General features: G+C 53.8%; 6 protein-coding genes across 6 annotated transcripts; 2 read left to right on the top strand and 4 right to left on the bottom strand.

Annotated features, from left to right (window-relative positions):
- Nucleotides 1-226: 226 nt before the first annotated feature.
- On the bottom strand, nt 227-3,332 carry CH63R_06179 (uncharacterized protein; the record flags this gene model as incomplete). Its single annotated transcript, XM_018301154.1, has 3 exons — nt 227-233; nt 503-1,600; nt 1,678-3,332. 3 exons carry the CDS (start codon nt 3,330-3,332, stop codon nt 227-229), a joined length of 2,760 nt encoding a protein of 919 aa, XP_018159004.1.
- Nucleotides 3,333-3,548: 216 nt separating this feature from the next.
- CH63R_06178 (Serine threonine-protein phosphatase 6 regulatory ankyrin repeat subunit b) lies at nt 3,549-4,811 on the bottom strand (the record flags this gene model as incomplete). Its single annotated transcript, XM_018301153.1, has 1 exon — nt 3,549-4,811. One exon carries the CDS (start codon nt 4,809-4,811, stop codon nt 3,549-3,551), a length of 1,263 nt encoding a protein of 420 aa, XP_018159003.1.
- Nucleotides 4,812-5,264: 453 nt separating this feature from the next.
- CH63R_06177 (Serine threonine protein kinase) lies at nt 5,265-7,205 on the top strand (the record flags this gene model as incomplete). Its single annotated transcript, XM_018301152.1, has 1 exon — nt 5,265-7,205. The coding sequence occupies one exon, from the start codon at nt 5,265-5,267 to the stop codon at nt 7,203-7,205; it is 1,941 nt and encodes a 646-aa protein (XP_018159002.1).
- A 375-nt stretch (nt 7,206-7,580) lies between these two features.
- Nucleotides 7,581-8,729, bottom strand: CH63R_06176 (uncharacterized protein; the record flags this gene model as incomplete). The annotated part of the gene is made up of 1 exon (XM_018301151.1): nt 7,581-8,729. The coding sequence occupies one exon, from the start codon at nt 8,727-8,729 to the stop codon at nt 7,581-7,583; it is 1,149 nt and encodes a 382-aa protein (XP_018159001.1).
- Nucleotides 8,730-10,224: 1,495 nt separating this feature from the next.
- CH63R_06175 (Cell wall protein) lies at nt 10,225-11,256 on the top strand (the record flags this gene model as incomplete). The annotated part of the gene is made up of 2 exons (XM_018301150.1): nt 10,225-10,566; nt 10,624-11,256. 2 exons carry the CDS (start codon nt 10,225-10,227, stop codon nt 11,254-11,256), a joined length of 975 nt encoding a protein of 324 aa, XP_018159000.1.
- Nucleotides 11,257-12,260: 1,004 nt separating this feature from the next.
- On the bottom strand, nt 12,261-14,781 carry CH63R_06174 (TOL protein; the record flags this gene model as incomplete). Its single annotated transcript, XM_018301149.1, has 4 exons — nt 12,261-13,032; nt 13,104-13,923; nt 14,006-14,360; nt 14,707-14,781. 4 exons carry the CDS (start codon nt 14,779-14,781, stop codon nt 12,261-12,263), a joined length of 2,022 nt encoding a protein of 673 aa, XP_018158999.1.
- Nucleotides 14,782-14,912: the final 131 nt, after the last annotated feature.

Here is a 14,912-nt window from a genome sequence, read left to right as displayed (position 1 = left end):
ATAAACTGATCTACTGTTTATGAACAGTTTATGTACTGTCTGTTGGTATCTGTAGACGTTATATCCAGCTTATTTAAATAGCTTTTCTTGGTTACGCAAACATAGTTGACTGGTCGTCGTTTCCGTAGGCTATATTAGGGATGGAATGAAGCAAAACTATCAATCTTCTATTGAGGAGCACACCTAGTCTTTGTTTCCTATAAACAAAAGAATCACCAACACAAGCTCAACCCCTATAAAAACGAGTGGTAACAGGAAAGTGTAGTTAGTACAGCTCGACCCTAATTCCCCAGCTTCTACACGATACTGACAGGATTGAAGCGGACTCCAGTGGAATCTCACGACGAGAACAGGAAGGCCGATATGGTGAAACAGAAAGCAAGTAAAACATGCAAAGTACCAGATCGCTTGACCTTTAAACCCCGAAAACTCTCTCGCACCCTTGGCGACAAGCCAAAAATGGGGGAAAGCATACGACAAGAGAGCCCAGAGGTATACGAACCCCCACTTCTGTCCTGTGGACATATGGTGCCATACGTTCTGCGTACCGTAGAAAACAGCTACAGGCAGTATTACTGCATATAGCAGAGCATGCAGCACTGCTCCCCAGGCTCGCGCTGTCTTGCTGGCTGTAGGTCCAGTGGTGGTGATGCTTGAGAATGGCGAGACGCGGCCCCCACGAGCACGAAGGATTATGGCGGCTTCATCCAGCTTGCGTTCGTACAGTGCGCACAGCAAAGAATGGCGAATCTTGCTGTATTCGCCATAGATTTCCCTGTGAGTTTGGAGATTAGGGTCGTGAAGCTCTGGTTGCCCGTCCACGTTGTGCAGCTTTATCAAAGCCTCTTGTTCCAACATGTTCAGTTCGTAATGACGCAATAACGTCTCATGGCCGCCAAACCACCATTTGGAATGCTCCAAGGCTCCTTGCAGAGGGGTGTGAAGGCAATCTTTCCATGTCCCGTTGACTCGCCAGCCTCTGTTGAGGAGTTCGAGGAGCGCCTCTGTGTTGGAGCAATTGATCGCCAACCTTAGGTAAGTTCCAGAAACAGAGTGACCGTTTGCAACTTGCACTTCGATGACGTCCCACAAAGCCTTTCTCTCCACGCTATTCCGTAAGATGTTGCCTACGAGCAACGATTCGTACTCCTCTGCATGTAAGGGGCACCTCTGCCATTCAGGTACGCTTTCTTCCGCAGTATCGAGTATGCTCTTGTCTTTCTGTCGCCGGAACTGCCGCTTTGGCTGAAGCCATCTCCACCCTGGGCTCACCGGATATCTTAGTCCGGCTGACCTCCGGGAGCACAGGTGCTTCAATACAAACCGACATTGCTCATATGAGCCGGATCTCAAGATTACTTTAAGAACTGTTCCCTTGCGACGGTCTAGTTCTAGCCGTTCAAAGCCTTCCCAGTATGTTAACGAGCGGAAACCCGTTAACACGGGGTCGGATGGCATCATCAATTTGCTCATCAAAAGGTCTGGATTCTTGCTCAGAAGGATGCTGGCCGCGTTCAAGTTTAGAGTTTGTACGGCATTGAGGAGACATCCAGGAGCATTGAAGAGCTCTTGGTTCTCGACTTTGTCGACAATCTTTGACCTAGGTTTCGATTAGACCCATATGTCGATCACTTGATATCTGTCCCAAGACGTAAGAAATACGAGAGGTGTGCTCACAAAAAGTATGAATCCTGGTGTCGTGCGTGGATGGCACAGCTGAGTAATTCTTCTACGATAGAGCAGCTGTGAGTGTGACCTTCGGGACGCGCTGTATACATATCCCGGCCTTGGAGCAGCCGATAGTTTTTCAGCCACCAGCGAGGATAGTCGCGGCATGGCTCTTCTTTTTGGCACGGAAACTGGAATTTGTCTCGGAGCAGCGGAACATGGTCGCAGAGTAATCGGTCAAAGATGTGTCGCAGTCCAGAAGTTATGGACTCCATGAGGAGGTCAGGGCTTCCGGAAAAGGCGGGTCTGGTGGGCCCGAATTGAGGGCGTCTGAAAATAGATCCGACCCCGACATGAGGCCTCTTGATCGGTGACAAAAGCCAAAATGGAAGGTCTTGTTGTTTCGCCGTAGCTCTATACAGCATGGAATTGACGGCATCCAAGCTGTCTCCAGCAATGGCAGCCGTCAGAGTGTCCATCTCAAGTGATGAGCGCGAAACAAACCTAGGGTCCTCGACGGTGGTGACAAAGTCGATTGTCCGTTCAAGGACGTCGCTATAACTGCCTCCGTAAATCATAGCGCGAAAGAAATCCTCTGGAATATCCATTGTTGATACTGCGACGCTTTTGAAAGGGACTTGAGAAAGTCGCAATAGATTCTGGCCCGTCCAGACTTGTACGTTGGCGAGGTCGATCGTCTGAAACTCCCCGTGTGTTTTCAGGTGATTTCGCAGGATTTCCAAAGCGTCAATTCGGAACAATGATAGACAAACGGCCAAAATACGCCTGAATCGGGAACCAGCCTCGCAAATTTGACAGACGGAGCCCGACGGATCGCCATGGGCAGCCTCCAGGAGGCTTTCGAGGAGGGCGGTCCTATTGTGCAGGATTGAGTTGAGCATAGGGCAACATCGTAGCCCGAGGGAGAAAACAAGCGTCTCTTCATCCTTGCTTACAGGAAGAGCTTCGTGAAGGATATCAGCGCCACTTTTGATAAGGAGCACGACGAACTCATTAACGTGCTTGTCGTCAAACATGGTGAGGAGATGCAGCGCGGTCTGGCCAGACTTGTTGTAAACGGATGCCCTCGGGTTTTCTCGGCCGAGCAAGTATCTGAAGACCTCGAGTTGGCCGTGATGAGCGGCAAGTAAGAGCGGTGTGTTGCCTGACTCGTCGACGCTGCTGATCGAATTTGGGTCATTGGCGATGATAACTTTGAGCTGGTCAACTGAATCGGTTTTGATGGCCTCCTGTAAAGCGCTAGTCATCGATGTTGGAACCGATTGCGTTAGGTCTTCATTGATTCCGCTGTCTTGGAGGTATCTCTGAAGCGATGCCATAGACTTGTGTTTCGGGTCGATAGTTCGGTCGTCTGTTGGGCGTAACCACTCAGCAGTCCCAGGGACCTTGGATTCAAGTCCATGGTCGATGCTGACACTACGACTTGCTCTGTCGTTTGGAACATTAACGTCTGAAGCAATGCTCTCCAGGGTTGCCGCGGTTTTGTTGGTGACTGCTAGTCTCTCGGACTGCGAAGAGCTGGCCTTGTTCCGCTGCCAAGAGGCCGATGTGTCGCGGTCTCTGATTCCTTTGGCCACGACGATGGCGTCCTGGAGCGGTTTGAAGAACTCTTGCGCAGCGGCAACTCCATTCTCGCGAGCCATGGTCAGCCAATGAGAGGCTGCTTCAAAATCTCTCGGGATACCGAACCCAGAGAAATGGCAAATGGCAAGTTCCCATTGCGCAGCCGAGTTTCGTGGGTCATTTGGCTTGGTGGCCAACTCGAGAAGCGTGGTCACGATGCGCGCCTTCAAGTGATGACTGCAGTTGATGAGGGTATGATAACCAACAGAAACCTGCGAAACTGACTTAGGTACGGTTCAACGGGCCGAAGATTGACTGAATCGGACATTGAATACCTTGGAGATGACATCGAGTGCTGGTACGCGAACCGTGGGGCAATGAACAACCGGCACGCGGCTACTCGTAACCTGGTTCTCGACCAAGTACAAGTCGATGATGTCCATTGAGCCCCTTAAACTTCGAGCGTCGGGGTTCAACTGGACCGTCTTGCTGAGGAGGCGCGCGATGGTGCCTACCTCGAGGTCCGAGTCGTCGTTGCATCGATCTTCCTTCTCGACAATGCCCACCAACTCGAGAAGTATGCTGCCATCCTGTTTATGGCTCTCGATTTCTTCCACTTCCGTGTAGAATGGGCGGCCCAGCATGATCGACAGTGTGACCAACCCAAAGGAATAGTAGTCCGTGGCCTTCATCTGCTGGAAAGTCATACTGGTCATCTTGGTAACCTCAGGAGCGGACCACTGTGGCGTGAATGCTGGCAGCGTCTCTGCAGTGTCGGATTCTATGACAGAGTGGCCGAAGTCTGTAAGTTTCAACATGAAGGAGTCCCGCGCATCGTGCCGAGGGAAGACGAGAATATTCTCGGGCTTGACGTCTCCATGCACCACGCCGCAGTCGTGAAGCACGGATAACCCTTCCGCGATGTCGCGGCAAAAGTCCAACTTAGCCTTGAAGCTCATCTTGACAAACTTCCAGTTTTTCCAAAAGTTGTCGAGAGCGCCTTGCGGAGCGAATTCTTCGAGGAGGATGGGACGCGGGATAGTGGCATCCTCGTCTTCAAAGTCCCAGCCTACTCCGCGGAGGCGGGTGATGTTTGGATGTGACTTTAGCGGCGCGTGGGATCTAATGCGCAATTCTGTGATGAAGCTGTTGAGGCCATCGGCCCTCTCTTCCAGGATGCTGTGCCTTGGCCGCTTGATGACGATGCCCTCCGAGTACGACCCGATTGTGCCGCGACTGAAATTAGAGGGCGCGGCTAGGGCTAGCTGGGCATGAGTGACGAGGCTCGTGTGTCCTTTCCCCTGGTAAGTCTCGAGAACGGAAGGGTACTGTTGGATTGGTACCAGGTCATCTCCCTGGGCTTGGTATATCTCGCAAGTGAGTGAGACGAATGTAAGGAAATCGGCTTTGGGTCCCGCGTGGCTCGTCGATCGACCTGCACGAGCCCTGACTCTGGTAAAGTTAGCTCGAGATTGTGAGACAGAGAGCCGGAGATCATTCAAGTTGACGCTTCCCTGGGGAGCAAGCCGCGTCCTGGTTGTTGTGTGGCCGAACTCCATTGTGGCGACGATATGAGTGGCATTAGCAAGAAGCAGTGTTACGCTCCAGCTGCCCGAGGATGCTGGTGGTGATAGTGGAATGGAGGTGGCATGAGTTTATGATAATTGAATCATCAGGCTGCGGTAAAGCCACCGATGTCAAATCGAGGCGGCCCAAGGCGACCCAAGGCGGGGTCGCTCTCGTGATAGGCATTGCGCATATGAAAGGTCGAGCCTGACCAATTGACTGTTGTTGACAGCCAATACTCCATGCATGTCAGATATCTCTGACTTGGGTTGCCTCCGCTCCGCCACCATCACGACAGCCTGATCTGCTGCCGTGAAACCTCCCATATGAAGTGTTACTCTTGTGGAATTTCCACTGCCTGCGATCACCATAGCGCTCTTCCTTCCTAGCTGACGCAAAAAGCCTGAGCCTTTTCAAAAAACCATTTCACTCTGTCTTGATCCGATATGTCGGCTGGGGGTCTGGAAATCTTTGGGGCGGTTGGGGTATCGTTGCAACTCGTCAAGGCGGCCGGGACCTGCTTGTCGATTGTGAACGAGATTCGACAAATCTCAAACCTTGCTCACGAGCAAAACAACGCTCACTTCGAGTTACAAGTTCAAGCCTTGAAGTTTGAAAGGTGGTGTGCCACGTTGAGCATCCAGGACATCTTACGGAGGACCGAGCAGGGTCCGAGTAATTCCGGGCTTTGCAAGCCAACCGATCAGATTCAACTGAAGGGCGCCGTCGAGTCACAACTTCGCTTGGAGAATCCGATCCTCGTTGATCTGACCACGAGGGCTCTGACAGACATGAAAAACGACTTTGCAGAGGCAACCAAGATCATCATGCAGTATGCAGGAATGTCACCGCCGCCTGAGAAGATACCTAGCAACACCTCGCTGCAAGTCCCAAAGGGCGGAAAACAATCGAGATGGGACAAAATGCTGCGCAAGGAACCAAAGAAACAACCGTCTGCCTCTCTTCAGGCTCATTCGAATGTGATTTCGCGCGGAGGCTCCAGCATGGCCCTCAGAACCAAGTGGGTAACGTCGGACAAAGGCCGGGTTGAGGCCCTGTTGAAGCGAATTGGGCATACAAACGAGTTGCTGGTCGTGCTCCTCGACACTGCGCATCAGGCACAGGTTGACCGGCAGACGGACATGACCATCCTCGACCTCATGGACCATGATACCTTGGAAGGGACGACATCGCGCCCAGAACTGAAGACGATGGCCAAGATCAAGCAATGGCAGATGCAAGAGCGGAGAGACAGCCAAACCGACGACGCAGTATCGGCGTACTCCTTCTCAACTATCTCGGGCGCGAACCAAACCTCGAGAAGGATTCATTCCTATCAAGTTCGCGACTTCAAGAGAGGAAGCCTCCCGCACGGCGACTATAGAACGTTGACGGCTCTGGAAGACAAGCCGGTCATGGTTGAGTGGAAGTACTACAACCGCGACCAGCCTTTCCGTCTCGAGCAGACCCTGCGGCTAGGTGGCCTCGTGGGATTACTTAACAAAGACGAACTTTTCAAGAAGTTCATGACGCTGCCCTGCAAGGGTCTCGTCGACGATGCCGACAACTCGAGGATCGGGGTCGTTTTTGCGGTCGAGGGATCTGCCGGTAACCGCTTGAAATCCCTACAGGCCTTGATTCGCGAGACCCAAGTTCCAGTTCCGATCGGGCAGAGGTTTCAACTCGCCAAAGGCCTCGTCACGGCCGTCCACCATCTCCATTCTGTTGATTGGCTGCATAAGTCGATCCGAAGCGATAACATCATATGCTCCTGGGCGCCCGAATCCGAGATAAAGATCCCGTCTCCGTCTTCCAGAGGTAAACCGGCAGTTGTCCAGGAAAACGGCGGCGATGGCTCAGGTTCTGGTTTCGGAGCAGCGAAAGCCTCGGCAGCTCGACCGCGCCCGCGACCACTGCCCCCTCAGTATCTCGTCGGTTGGGACTTGTCTCGCCCCGACCACCCCCTGGAGTTATCCGAGACACTGTCGATTTCCACGGCCGGGTTCCAGAGCCGACGCGACGAGATTCTTCTCTACAACCATCCGAGCCTGCATGCGCAGTCGGCATCGGGCAAGAGGCCGCGGTACTGCGCCAGATTCGACATTTACAGTCTAGGGCTAGTCCTCCTCGAAATAGGTTTGTGGCGCACTTTGAGCGAGCTGCGTCGTCATTGTAACAGCGACGCTGAATTCAGGGACAAGCTCCCCACCGAGTTCTGCGACAAACTGCTCCCGAGAGTTGGGGAGGTGTATTGGCGTGCCGTACGGAGGTGTATAAACGGCGATTTCGACGACGGGTCCGATGGGGCCTCGGAGACGGAAGGATTCCAGTTACAAATAGCGTTCGAGAGGCTGGTAGTGTCTGAGATTGAGAGATGCTATGCATAATTGTTGAATGGGGCAGCCAAGCGACATATGTAAGTATTATAGCATACACAGTTGACTGCCAAAGTCGTAATACTCTTTTGAGGTTACTGTTCTTGACAGAGAAATTTGAACTCTGGTTAGTTTACCTTGTTTTAGTTTAAATACAGTAAAGTTTACGATAGGCAGAGGAGTTGACAAATTACGAATATGAAAGGCGGGAACTGAGTGTGAAATCGCTTCACTGCTGCAGCCTGTCATAGTTGAGGTTTCGAGTGAAGTCCAGACTTGAAACCATCGATATAACAGTGTATAGAAGGATCCTCTCGGCCAGTGGAAAAAGGCACAGATACAAATGTATTGTGCTTTGGTGGATTTTCTCATCTGCTATCTCTGCCGCTATGCTTGAGTGATTTGTTGACCAGGGACTTCGCAACGGCGCGCCAACAACCACCAACCCGAAATGGGTCGCACCGCCGTCGCAGAGGCATCTTGGACTTGGAAGCCCGGGATGCCAGCCAAAAACTCGGCGTTGATCTTCCCGCCGCCTTCCTCCGGCCCTCTGGTGTCGTCAAACACCACGACCGGACATCTTGTTATGGACGCCGGAATATGGTCAGCACTGATGACGGGGAACTCGACTCCGTCCAGCGTCAGCTGCCGCTTCCACACGCTTTTGTTGCTGAAAGTCCTCTGGCGGTCTCCGCAAGGATCCCACCACGAGAAGGCAGTCAGCCACCCGGACAACGTGACCAGCTCACCAGAGCCGTTCCTCCCGGACTCGTGGACCGCGCGCATCCAGAAGTCCTTCACGTCTTGGTCTTGCGGCCGGTCGAAGCTGGCCACCATGTACTCGAGCACCTTGGACAAGCAGGCGGCCCATTCGACGGTCTCATCACTGAGCGACGACAAGAGCCCCAGACCGTCTAGCATCTTGACCCAATCCTCCCGGACGCCCAGCAGCGTGACTGAGGGGAAGCCGCAGCCGACCTGGAACTCAAAGCTGAAATAGTTCTGCATGGTTCCCAAAAAGGCGATGGCGGCGGTGGCCCGGTCGTCCTCCATCGTCGTGCTGAATTCGAGAAGCAGCCTCGTCGCGATCTCGGGGTCTCGGAGGCTGCCCTTGACGAGCTGGACCAGCTGGTCCACGACGACGCCGATGTCGACCGTGGCTAAGCCTGCGGGCCGGGCGTCCACCACGAGATGCCTGCGGCCTTGGTGCTCCACAAACCTATCTCGAAGCCCCTCGGCGCGCCCTTTGCCGTTGACGAAGAAGCCGAGCTGCACGAGGATGGCAAGCCACACGTCATCCGGCCGCAGGGTCAGATGTAAGTCTTGCTGAAAGGCGCGGATGATCGTGTTCGAAAAACCGTTCTCTCGCGGGACGATACCTGGGCTTGTGCTCGGGGACTCGAAAGAGGTGCGCAGGACGTCATTGTGGGAAAACTCAGAGTATGAGACGCATTTGAGCAGGTCGGCTGCCGAGGTCGCCACGCTGTCTGCGTTCACGCCGACAAGGTGCGGTTGTGGTTCGACGACGGTAGGCATCGCGTGAGTCTTTGGGAGTGTAAGGAGGGGGAATGAAAGAGGTACACGTAGCCAAGAGGAGTTGGATTAGAGCGTTAGTAGTGACGTACACGATAAGCGAGCAGATAGATCACTTGTTTATCTATTCCTTGATTTGGAACACTCGTCGTTCGTTGATGAAGGTGGCGTACCTCAACCTCATGAAGCGAAGCGGCCACAGCGAAGGACTTTGAGGATCAAATCAGTGGTTGAGTTGGTGACGAATAGCGAATATCTCGTGCTGTGTGTTTTCCGAGTTGTCAATTTTGTGCAGCTAAATGGATGAGTCCTTGGTTACAGGATCCGGTATTGCTGTATAAGACGATGGCTGATGGGTGGTTGACTTCGGCATCTCGGCATGGAGATGGCTGGTCCGACTTCGATTGACTTTACGTGCATTTGTGACATCAGAGAGTTACTTGGGGTCGTAGTTTGTTGCGCCCGACTGAGAAGAAACTGGGAATGACTCCGTGATCCTTCAGTGTAAATCTGCAATCAACCACAAAAACTGACAAGGATTAGGTAAGGCTCCCATGACGAGCCACCGCTTCGACTTTTACCTAGTAAGGTTACCGTCATCTGTATTGATATGATCGGGGACGAGACCGTCTGCGGGGGGTTTCCAAATTAAGCCGATAGGAACCCGGAATCTTATTTTCCACGCTTCGTCACTCATTGATACCGGGTTTCCTTTTCATCCTCTCTCGATCTAAGAGAGAGTTTCTCAGCTTAAGCAGAGAACTTCTCTTTTATAACCTGTCACCTACTGGTGAACATGTTCTCTTGCTAGACGATGGAAATGGCGTACACACCGCTTCCATCCGGTCTCGGTCTTGAAGGTCACGACGTCAAAAGCTCGCCCGTCCTCATCTCGTGCTGATATCCAGGACATGCCTGCAAAATCCAGGGGAACTGCAGGTAGCTTGTTAGCGAGGATCTGCGGGTTTGATGGGTTGGTCGTGCACGTTCAACGGACGGCCCCTTGATGCACGAAGCTAGGTTTCGCTCCTCTCCGTCATCTCGCAGTCCATGATCGATTGTCTTTCGTACTTTGTTTCTTGCAGGAGGAAACGCCAGAAGACCGCACAGACTACACCTGTAGACTGCCGGCTAGAAGTATCCTTCACACCCTCTCGACGATTCCCCAACCTGGCGGCTGTCACAGTGGCCAGTGACCAGCGGGCTTTACATGCCGTTTCATCCCATTTTCAACGTTTACCGGACCTCCGTGATTGCCTTAAAAGGCGTCGGTTACTGTCAAGGTCATGGACTCTCGCCGTCCACAGCTCTGTTGGTTTAAATATCCCTCGAACCCGACTGGATCCTCGCGACCATTCATCGGGCTAGGGGGGGGCAAGTTTGAACCGACGTCGCAAGATCTGAAGCACTCGACTTCGAGCAAGCTTTACCCAACGTGTCACTTCCACCCGGGCCTAAATGGCCCGGATAGAACCAACTCTTCGGGCGATGAACCTGCATGGGACATCCCAACTCTAGAAAGTCCATATTATTGTCGTATATTAGCTCTATTCCGTGCAGCCCCAGCCAGATATCCAGCTTTTTACCTGTCTCGTGTCACACGTCTCCTTTTGGCGGTCGTGTCTTTCTGTTTGCTTTCCCTCACTCCTCATCTTGCTTTCACTCGCTCTGGTCAGCGAAGCTAGTCGAGATGAGGGCCTTTCTTGTTCTAAGCTCCTTGGTGCTCAACGTCGCGCTTGCGGCGCCGTCAAATGAGATCAGGAAGAGGGACGTAGTAACGATCCAGAACGCCATCGTCACAGTATCAACAGCAGCTTCAAATCTAGACATTGCTATCAGGGTAAATCCTTTTTCAAGCTCTGACATCCTAACAAATCTCACTGACGTCCCGTCTCAGACACTCAGCACCGATCCAAGAAGCGCCGAGCCGCTTGTGCCGGCCGTGATGGACATCGAGTTCGCCCTCACCCAAGCGCGTACCGACATCCTCCCGACGCAGTCGATCTCGATTGCCGAAGCCGTCAACCTGCAGACCGCTGCCGACACGCTGACCAAGAGCCTCAAGATCATGGTCATGTCCTCGATGCTCCAGCGCCAAGCCCTGGACCAGCTCGGCATGACGCCGATGCTCCTGATGTCCTTTATGAACCAGAACATGCTCTCCGCCGCGCTCAGCCAGGCAATCGTGTCCAAGGTCCCAGCCGAGGGAATCTCGAACGCAGCGTTCGCTCTCGGTGGGGCCAGAGGCGCAGTCAACATGGGGATCCTCTCGCTGAGCAATGCCCCGTTGGTGATGCCGGCCAACATGACTCCGCCGCCGCCGCCGGCGGCCCCTCAACAGCCGGCTCCTCCTCCTGCGCCAGAGAACCCTCAGCAACCTCCTCCTCAGCAACCGCCTCCTCAACAGCCGGCTCCTCCAGCGGCTGGCGCAACAGCCACAGGACAGGGACAGGGACAGGGACAAGCGGCGCCGCAGGAGAATCCTGCTTCTTCAGCAATCACAGCAGATACGAACACGACGGCAAGCTAAACTTCGGTGCGGCGGACTCAAGCTGCAGAGGATGCCGTGAGCAGGGAAACAAGTGGTGTGAGCGTGGATGAAGAATACTCTAGGGATTACGACGCTTTTCGCCATCTATCATTGCACATCTCTAATCTTCTTCGAATGGCCCATGTATGTTTTTGGGCAGACCTGATGGGGCTGGATATGCCATTGCTTGTGCTAAATAGTTCAAATAATGTGATCAACGAGGCAGGCAAATAAAGGAACATAAAAATTCACGATGAAAGAAATATCAGCATTGCCAACTACTACTGCAGGTTCTCTGCTCTGGGGGGTGAGGGGGGGTTCTCCCAGGGCGGGTGTTTCGAGAAGAACCAAGAGTTCATGCCATGCTCCAACACATGAGAAGCATGTTGGGGACATGAACCGGGTCGCCTCCTGTCGGGCAGTCTTATATCAATAACACCAGTTTCAATGAACGGAATCAACGTGAGGATTTGAAAGCTCTGGTAATCTGGCCCGTCCGTTTTTCCAGTTGTGTTGGTTGTCAAAGACAAACGGTTGGCTTAAGAATGATCCTTAAAAGAACCCCTACAACGCCTTTGTGAGTTGTTGACGAGGCCTAACCAAGGATATCTGCCGAGAAGCCTTAACCAACGGAACCGACCAGTTATGTTGTTGGCCTGCAGAATATTGGTTGCAGCGCTTGAAACCTTGGATGATTATTTACTGGATGCAGGGCGTTGACTCTGCTTTCCTTACGGCCTCGGCTGGTTCAACGGGTATGCTACTCTGTATTGCCTCTCCTTGTGATGTTTGTGGTGAGCAAGCGCATGAATCAAGGGGCGTTTGTTATTATTGGTGTGTTGAGTTTGTGTTGACGTCGGGCAACCGAGGCCTTGAGCTGCCCAGAAGCCTATCAACGCCTCATCCCATACTTCCTGTATCACCTTGCCTGAGTTTGAGAGATGACTAGGCCAGGACACCGGCAACTCGTGGCCCAGTAGTATATGTAGTGCTGTTCACGTCTTCTAGACGATCCGGACCTCCAGCCCAGGTTGACCCGTCACAATCCAACTCCCGGGAATAGCCCCAACACCCACCCGTTCGTATGCGGCATCAACTTCGCCATGCGGTTTTGGAGCAACAACGAGCACGTACGACTCGGCCACCACCTCCGACTTGCGCCTCCCGACCACGACGCACTTGAGCGCTACATCCCGCGGCCGCTCGCCTCCGTCGTAGATGATACGCCCGTCGTCGCGAACAAGTTCAACAAAGTCTCTCGCCACGCCCACGAGCTCGGCCTGGCCGCCGTCGGAGCTGGTGGAAAGCCAGGACTTGTCCGATCCGTTACGCGGGGGGTAGTACCAAGGCGACTTGATGTCGTTCGTCTCCCAGAGCACGGCATCAAACGGCAGGTCCATGAAGGTGATGGAGCCTTTGTACGCCATCCAAGACCACGAGGGCACGCGGAACGAGCGGAGCCGCTGCTGCTGCTGTCGGTGCGTAGGCGCGAAGTCGATTCTCTCCAAGGCCGTCTGCAGGTCGTCCGGGTCTCGCCGCCACAGCAGGCCCCGGCCAAAGTAGCGCTCGAAGACACCGTATCCCCCCTTCGTGTTGAAGGCACGGATGAGACGCTGCTCCAGCCCGGCAATGGCGATGGGTCTGTCGCGGATGTCGGAGAACTGCAGCCGCGAGTAGCGCGTGTACAGGGACTCGTACAGCCGGATCTGGCCGCCTTTGGAGGAGCCGGTGGCCACGTTGGGGAATCTGGCGTCGCCTAGGAACGCCGCCTGGCTGCTAGGAAAGGGGTCAGTTGTGTGTGAGCCTTTGGTCCGTCCAAGAGGACATTTGGGGTTCGGCTTGCTCACTTCCTCATCCTTGTCAGTGTCTCGCAACGGATGCCCTCGCCGCACTCCCAGTATACCTGCCGGCTGGTGAAGTATATGGTCCGCCGGGCCAGGGCTCGCTCTTGCAAGACCCAGCCCCTTTTGCTCAACGCGCCCTCCACCACGTCGCGCTGGAAGTCGTCGATGGCTTCGCAGATATAGAATGGACTTTCTGAGGGTCTCGCGACCACAACTACCGTCCGGTCCGGCCTCTGCTTCAAAAAGCCATCCGACGTTCCGGTGGCGCTATTTGCGGCGATGACGCAAAGGGCGGAACTAAAGACCGTCTCCATGTGCTGGGCCTCGTCCTCGAAATCGCCGTCCTCGCCCTGCACGATACACAAGGAGTCTATCCAAAGGTAGCGAACGTTGAGATCCCGCGTGACCCTGATGGCGTCCTTGAAAGTGGCCGGGAGGCTGTCATCAGAGATCCGGTTCATGTGGTCGTGGATGTTGTCCCGGGTGGTGCAAAAGTGTTGGTGGAGAGCTCTGTCGCCCCATGGGTGTGACAGCGCGATGTATTCGAATCCGGCGGGCTTACTAGGATCTTCGCCTTGCTGGGAAGATCTTGTCTCGAGCAACCGTACCGTCTCCTGGCCCTTTGGGCCGACGTCGATGAGTCTGGTTGGCGTCCTCGCAGGATACGACCCAGGATTGTTGTCGGAGCAGCACATAGCGTGGTTCTTATCGCAGTCTTGGAGCCACTGGCGGAGGATCTCAACATGTGTAGGGCAGCCGATGTCGGGCAGCTTGGGGAATCCGATTTGGATGTCTTTGGGCGGATTAGAAAGACCACCCGAGTCTGGAACGGGTTGGCAAGTCAGTACATGTATGTAGTTTTGCGTGATGGGTTGCAAGCTATCCTGGACCAGGAAGTTGAATACCGTTCAAGTTGGTCCTGTAAATGGACAGGGCCGGTGCTTCTGAGCCCCGTATTGCGAGGACGGAGCCGACACGACGAAACTCGACGGAGTCCGCTGTGCCAAAACGCCGCCAGGAATCGTGAAGAAGACGGCAAAGCTCGCAGATGTTCCAATTGGCCTCCAAAGCGGACAAAGTGTCGCGGATGGCAAAGCCAACGACCCAGAAGTCCAGTCGCTGACAACGATTGCACAGAATGGAGGCACGCTCCGGGGTGACACTGGAGGATCCCGGATGGGTACCCTCGAGCTGTAGGTGGCGATTAAAGACTTGGCCAGCGAAGCCGTTGTCTTCAACGAATTCCCACGCGTCATTCAACTGTTATCTCTCTTAGTCCAGCTGCACACATGATAACAACTTGATAGATGAAGCCCACCTCCTAGCAAATGCAGAGAGACCCGTGAGCGTCAGCAAAGAGTCAAACCTCGGGTTCAGCTTATTCTTTCATGTGCTCACGTGCTACGAAACATTTTGGTGTGAGTAGCTGCCTCCCAAACCTTGGGATTGAGACCTACCGTCTACACGTACATCCGTAGGACACGGAATGGTTAGTGAGCTCGGTACATGAGCGAGCGCAAGGGTTTCTCCTACATACTGTTACGAAGGTTGTGTGTGAGCATAGTCTGAACAGGACAGCATCGCTTGGAGGGTTGGTTCAACTTACAGTCTGAGGGTCAATCACATTTTCCCGCGTCAACATTGGCTTCAAGAAAGAGTTTTGGCGAGACGAAACGTACATTCTGAAGGACGCACTCTCTCATTAGAGTCTCTTTGATCCGTGTGAGTGCGGGGCATATTATGGAGGGGGCGGGAGTGTAACTGACCCGCGGGTTTAGAAGCGGTGCTGGTGATGGCGCTCTAGATCGAGAC

The sequence above is a fragment of the Colletotrichum higginsianum genome, chromosome 4, assembly GCF_001672515.1.
Source record: "Colletotrichum higginsianum IMI 349063 chromosome 4, whole genome shotgun sequence".
Taxonomy (NCBI): domain Eukaryota; kingdom Fungi; phylum Ascomycota; class Sordariomycetes; order Glomerellales; family Glomerellaceae; genus Colletotrichum; species Colletotrichum higginsianum.
The sequence above is the reverse complement of the archived record's forward strand: the minus strand, read 5'-3'. Positions and strand labels throughout refer to the sequence as shown.